At 42.2% G+C, this 6,908-nt stretch overlaps 1 protein-coding gene across 2 annotated transcripts in view; it reads right to left on the bottom strand.

Annotated features, from left to right (window-relative positions):
• Positions 1 to 3,659: 3,659 nt before the first annotated feature.
• adamts16 (ADAM metallopeptidase with thrombospondin type 1 motif, 16) overlaps positions 3,660 to 6,908 on the bottom strand; it is a 76,074-nt gene continuing 72,825 nt past the window's right edge. For both annotated transcript variants that reach the window (XM_087286374.1, XM_087286375.1), the window contains exons 20-23: positions 5,797 to 5,979; positions 4,775 to 4,972; positions 4,444 to 4,591; positions 3,660 to 4,231 (exon numbers count right to left, since the gene is read on the bottom strand). In XM_087286374.1, coding sequence (XP_087142500.1) covers positions 4,116 to 4,231; positions 4,444 to 4,591; positions 4,775 to 4,972; positions 5,797 to 5,979 — 645 coding nt within the window. In that variant the 3' untranslated portion in view covers positions 3,660 to 4,115. The remainder of the gene's footprint in view (positions 4,232 to 4,443; positions 4,592 to 4,774; positions 4,973 to 5,796; positions 5,980 to 6,908) is intronic.

The following is a 6,908-nucleotide window of genomic DNA, read 5'->3' as shown; positions in this document are numbered from 1 at the left end:
GGTTCATTCCGCTGTGGCGATCCCAGATTAATAAAGGGACTGAACCGACAAGAAAATGAATGACAGTCAGTTTTGTACGTACACAATACAGTTTCAGTTAGCTCTAGCTTTTTAAAAACTCTCGGTTTTGTTTTTATTTTAGTTAACGACAATTTTACATTTTCGTTTTCGTTAACGATAATAACCTTGATTCTGACATCATTAACCAGAAACGAGCTCTAAACGGCTGCTCTTATTTGTAAATATAGTGGGGGTCTGCCTTTTGTTGATGATTTCACTTTTATTTAAAGCTTATAGAACAGGGCCGGAGTGGGACTCAGTTCACCTCAGTTCACGACTGACTATATTAAAATAAGGTCATTTCCAATTCAGTTTCTAATGACACTATCACATGTTTTTTTTTGAGAAAACAGCTGCTTTAGAACTTCAAATGTTCAACAACCCTAACAGTATTACATGTCTTAACAATAAAAATAAAAAAAAACATACTCAGACGAGGATCAAACCCAGGTCGGGAGCATCATAATCTAACGTGCTAACCACTGGACCACAACAGTTAAATATTGAGAGGTGACTCATCTGAGTTATATCATCATTAACCTGCAGGCTGGTTATATATAAAAAGAGCAGAGCTGCGGTAAAATAATGAATAAGAAAACTGTGGTCAAGTAAATAAATAAATAAATTGAAAAAGTGTGACTGCTGAGAGCAGATTCTGGAGCTAGGGATACCGGCCCTCGCGGCCAAAAAATGGACCGGCCCACCGGGAATTCTCCCGGTCCTCCCGATTAGCCAATCCGGGCCTGTTATAGAATTAATGGAATGGGATTCATTATTGTTGACCATTCGAGGCTGGAGATATTCACACACTGCTGACACCCGACTGCGCTTAAACCCCTTATAAAGAAGCTTTCCTTTAAGCCAAGAGAGAAAGACAACACTACTATGATGGTAGTATGACTCGCACGTTTAATAAGATCCCCCACTCAACTCGTCAGGATACACTGATAAAATTGCAGGCTTCCAAACAATTACATGTCGGCCCAACTTAAATCGATTTACTTAATAGTTTTTACAAATTTAAGTTTTTAAGATTGAACATAAAACAGTTGAACTCATCTGAAGGTCATTTGTTGAGTGTACCATTAGCTGTGGACGAGCGATTACAGTCATCTACCGCTGCTGTACAACAAATGCAAATACTGTAAATGATCAAGTCTCTTCAAAAGCCACATTGTGAGACGCCGGAGTCTTTCATGTGCATTTTTACTCTTCATCAGACAGATTTACAGCTCTTGGCAGTCATGCGGATGCTAAAAACATCCCGCCGAGAGAGCTGACTCTGTTAAACGTGACACTTCTTACAGTTCATTAAACTCTCGCCCGTTAGTTTAATTGGCATTTTGTTTTCCTCGAAACCTAAATAAGAACCAGTACTGTGAAAGCACCATCAAGTGTACGAACATGACCAATCCTGCATCTAATCCCAAAGCTGAAAGACGTTACACACAATATTACAGCAGAATATACAAGTATGCTTAATAAATAAGAGAATTAATGCACTGCTAATTAAAAAAAAAGATGTCTTACTTAGAGTTTTTGTCTGCTTTCTAATCTAAATATTCAAAAATTAAGAAATCAAGAAGCTTTTTTAGGACAAGTTACAAATATTGTCATGTTTTCAGAAATAATCAGACAAAATGAAGTGAGTATCTCCTTAAAACTAGCAAAATAATCTGTCGATAGGGTAAGCAATCTGGTTTTCACTTTGAAATAAGTTTATTTTGGTTCTTTTACTGACAAAACGCTCTTAATTTTGACGTATTAGTTCTTAAAACAAGACCATATGTTTTACTTGTCTATAAAATGCTTCTTGATTTAAGAATTTTGAGATATTTGGACTACAAACAAGACAAAAACACCCAGGAAGGAAGCACTTATTCTTCTCATGTTAATATCAACAAATAGCACCAAAAATGAATGTAGCTCTACTACATGAAGTCTCCCTGCTGTGAGATGCATTAAAGGGTCCGTTCACCCAAAAATGAAAATGATCCAACCCAGGCTCATTCTGAAGACGTACCCCTGTATATATTTCTGAAGAGCGCCAATGCATTCCAGGAGCTATGTTTTTTGCAGGTTTTGTTTTCGCGAATCCACCAGAGGGCAAATAGAGCTGTTGTATAATAGTGAAGAACAATATAGTGCCTACTTTAAACATTTATAATTGAGGAGATTCAGCGCGTTGGCGGCCATCAGCCTGTCATACTGAGCACAGCAAAGACTGTTGACGTTCCGCCACAAGATGGCGATAGAGACAAAACTCAACATAATTCAAACTACAGCTGATCAAATCATTATAAAACAGGTAAGTGACACTCTAATTCGATCTCTCTCTTTTGCATGTTGTAGTGCTGTATTTACACCACAGTATTCTGGTAGTGTTTGCTTTGCTTTGGATTTTTCAGGGTTAATTATCGTGATCTCCCGACTGCAACAGAGAAATACTGAGAAATCTGTGTAGACTGATGGCATTTCATGCTGTTCAGCCTTACAATGTGAGCAAAACCAGCTGTTTTGTCGTCACTTTAGTCCAGGGGTAGGGAACCTATGGCTCAGGAGCCACATGTGGCTCTTTGACCAAAAGTATGTGGCTCTCCAGCTGTCTCCCTTCAATTAAAAATTAAAACTGTCACTAAAAATCAGTTTCCTATTGAAAATACAATTGAAATGACCTTTTTATTGTAAATTTTTGCAGCTAAATGAAGAAGAATAAAAGGATGTTTCAAACAATGTGCATGTGCGGCGCTGTGGATTAACATGCATTAATCTGACACCAATAAAGGGCATGCAACTTACATTTCCATGATAACCTTGTGCACGCAAATTAAAACAACATTCATGAGTGTTGATGGTGAAAAGAAAAAAAAAAAGTCCATAAATTGTCCTTATATCGCAATGGCTCTTTACAAAACTTCATTTCCTAAAAAAAAAAAAAAAAAAAATCAGAAATGGCTCTTTGCTGAAAAAAGGTTGTTGACCCCTGCTTTAGACATTACGCTAGTGCCGGGGTCTCAAACTCAAATTGATGGGGGGCCATGACAAACGATAATGCAAAGCGGCATGTGGTGAAACATCCCAAAAAAAAAAAGGGGGGGGGGGGATGTAGTGTGCGAGGATGAGGGGATTGTAAACATAAGACCCGGGTTTTGGGGGGGGGAATCATTCAAACACTAGCTCTACAGTGATATTGGTGAATGAGCAGCGGTTTCTGCTGTTCTGAGGTCAGCTGCAGATGTGAATGAACGGCGGAAGAAAGTAGTTCCTCATACAAAAGGATTTTAGACTCTCTGTGTTTGATGTTCTTTTTTATATACACGATTGTGCCGTTGAACTGTTGTATAAACACAATAACACACTTATAGCAGTGCGATATGGCTGTATAACGTCAGAGGTGGGACGCTAAGGCACTCGGCCTGCAGCTTTGAGCCAACGCACGCCTCCCACCAGTGCCGATATACAGCCATATCACACTGCTACTCATGTGTTATTGCTCACATATATATATATATATATATATATATATATATATATATATATATATATATATATATATATATATATATATATATATATATTTTTTTTTTTTTTTTTTTCCCCTAAATTACTAATTGTATTTGACTGAAAGAAGAAAGTCAAACACACTTAGAATGCATTGAGTGTGAGTAAATCATGGGATCACTTTCAGTCTTGCGTGAACTGTCCCTTTAAGCCCTGTGTTACACATGAGATTATTGAGGCACGTTCAAGGAACAACAAAACACTTGTCCATCCATTTACCCACATGAACTGAGTCTAGTCTATATTTCCAGAGGATGATGATGATGTTTTCTCCTCTGCAATGTCTGAAGCTCTGGCAAACACAACGCAAGGAGTCTTTTTGCTCTGTGGGCTTCGCGTCCTGCAGTCTCGAGAGCCGTCCCACACAAACATGTCCATCACCAGAACGAACTTACCAGTATTTAAAAACGGGGTCTGTTCACACATGATCTCTTTACGGAAAGTTTGTGCACGTGAAAGTGTGTTCTGTCTGTGAGTTTCTCCATCTGAGCTGCTCAAGGTTTGCTCTGCCGGCAGGATTTGCAGCACTGCTTCCCGTAGAACTTGTGGTTGCAGACGCTGTGCTGCGGCACCAGATAACACCAGCTGAAGTGATCCTTACACACCACATCTGCACACACACACACACACACACACTGGGTCACACACTCACGGCAGAGACACATGTTTTAAGGAAAAACTCACTCATTATTTTTCTGAACACAAGACTATATTTTGTACTTTTCCAGAAAATTATTCTTAATTGAAGAGTTTCTAGATATTTGGACTAGAAACTCGACCAAAGCTCTGTGTGAAAAGCATTACATATCAGTGTGTACAGACCGTTGTGCTCCGGCTGGGGGCAGAAGGCTGTGTTGCAGGCCTGAGACATGAGCGGCTTCATCTGCAGGACACATCCAGAGGCGGGACGTCCCAGAGAGAGACACTGCACCGAGCGTATCTGCACACCTCCACCACACGACACTGTACACTGCACACACACACACACCACGGTTAACATCATTCACAAAACATTCAATCTGACCACTAAGAGTTCTTAAAATCAAACCGTTTTAAGGCTCCTTGTGATTTGAGAAGGGTTAGATATTTGGACTAGAGAAGTAAGGAGCACATTGTATGCAGTGCAGGAGCTCGGGATGGTTGTGGGACCTGCCTGAGACCAGGGCGATGAGTACCAGTGTGTCCCCGCTGCCGGACACTCGGCCTGAACACACACTCTCTGCAGATCCACCGACGGCCGGGACACATGCTGGCACTTCTTCTGCGACAGCTCTCGATATTTACCAGAGTAATCCTTCTCTGCGCACTTCACCACACGCTGCTGCAGGCCTTCACCACACGACACTGAGCACTGCACAACAACACCACAGTACACTCTTTAAACTGAGTTTTCGTTTCTAGTGCAAATATCTGAAGATTCCTAAATCAAGTAGTATAAATTGTAGTCTTGTTTTCAGAAATTGAGGGAGTTTTACCTTAAAATAAGCGAAATAAAGGCAAACTCTGAAAACAAGACAACATGTTTTGCTTGTCTGCTTCCTGATTTAACAATTTTCAGATATTTGGATGAGAAACAAGACATAAGCTTCGCGTAAAGCCTGATTTATACTTCTGCATCAAGTGACCGGTGTAACCCACGGCGCATGCAACGCCCGTAGCTGTGCATTTATACTTCTGCGCACTGTCTCTGTCGGCCTGCATTAACACTTCCGAAACACTAGTTGGCAGTGAGGTGTAAATGTTCCTCTGTGTCAAGTTTCCAGTATAAACACTTCTGAACACTTCCAGGATGTACAAGTGGCTCAGACTCGCTCATTTTGAGGCAGGAACCGGCGGACGTGCAGCAACTTTAACTATGAGGTAAACACAAAACAAAACTTTCCATCCGGTGCTCCTTCACGGGACTCCACACTTGTAAACAATCTCTCGCACCATTCGCGTGGCTCTCGGTCCCGCCCAGACTCGTCAGCGCTACCAAGCGACCAATCACAGAGTTTGCGCTACACGTTGTTGCGACGTGTAGTTACATTTTTTGAGAGGTGCACCTCAGCGACGGCCACAGCGAAGGGCTATGCGTCAGCGCCGTAGCATACGCCGGTGTTTGACGCAGAAGTATAAATCAGCCTTAAGAGGAGCATGCAGTGTTTTGCGGTGCGTTGTGTGTGTCTTTCTCACCGGTGTCCATGTGGAGACGAACCACTGAGCCTTGCGCTGTTTTCTGCAGTGTTTGATGAAGCAGATCTCCTGAACGCTGGGTTTGAGCAGATCAGCGCAGGACGAGTCCGGCAGAACAACTCCATTACTGAGCACACACAGCACCGGACGCTTCATCACACCCTTACCACACTTACGAGAACACTGCAGACACACACACATCAACAACATTCATTTACATTAACGCCCCATTCACACGGGGCTTCAGCGTCAACGCTTGACTGAAGGCGTGTTTGAAGTTGGGGCTGACGCGATCATCATAACAGCGTCAGCCAATGAAATTCAGGCTCTGTTTACACTAATGCGTTTAAAACAAAAACAAGTTTTGCTACGATTACGCCATCCATCAACACTACGCCAGAGTTTTCGAGCGCTGAAAACGGAGCGTTTTGGAAACACTGGAAAGGCTGTTTTCATTGTGAAGCGCTGCTGCTCCGTCTCAGTGTGGATGAGGGAAAACGGAGACGTCTAAAAACGGAGGCGGGACTGCTGAGATTCGCTACCTGATTGGGGCTTTTGTGTCATTGCGTATCCTTCTCTTATTCGTCAAGCCCCTATCACATGACTATAACACATCGCTTAACGCTACCGGAAGACAGCAGACCAGCCTTCACTGTAAACAACAACATGGACACAGAAATGGGAGCGCTGTTTGCACTATTGTCTGTTTTAGGTGCCATTGTGCAGTTATTCATTTGTAGTAACGTCTCGACCTCGTCGTCTGTCCACAAAAATACCTCTCTTGCTTTCTTTGCCATCGCGTTCATTGTTCAACCGGCGTTTGTTGACTAACAATAACCGAATGCCGAGCGAGACGCATGCTTTCTGTTGATATTCGAATGTGCATGCACAGAGAGCACGAATGGTCACGTGATACACGTTTGTGGTGGCGTAGTGTGGACGTAGATATGTTCAGAAACCCTAGGTGAAACGTTGGTGTGGACGCGGATCGTTTTTGATCTAAAACGTCGTTTTAAAACTAAAACGCACTAGTGTAAACGGGGCCTAAGTCAGCAATAGGCCACTGTCTGAGCTCGTGTATTTGCATACAGCGATCTGATTGGCTGACGCTT

The sequence above is a fragment of the Danio rerio genome, chromosome 16 (genome assembly GCF_052040795.2).
Source record: "Danio rerio strain M-AB ecotype USA chromosome 16, GRCz13ab, whole genome shotgun sequence".
NCBI classification, from domain to species: domain Eukaryota; kingdom Metazoa; phylum Chordata; class Actinopteri; order Cypriniformes; family Danionidae; genus Danio; species Danio rerio.
This window is presented reverse-complemented; position numbering and strand designations above follow the sequence as displayed.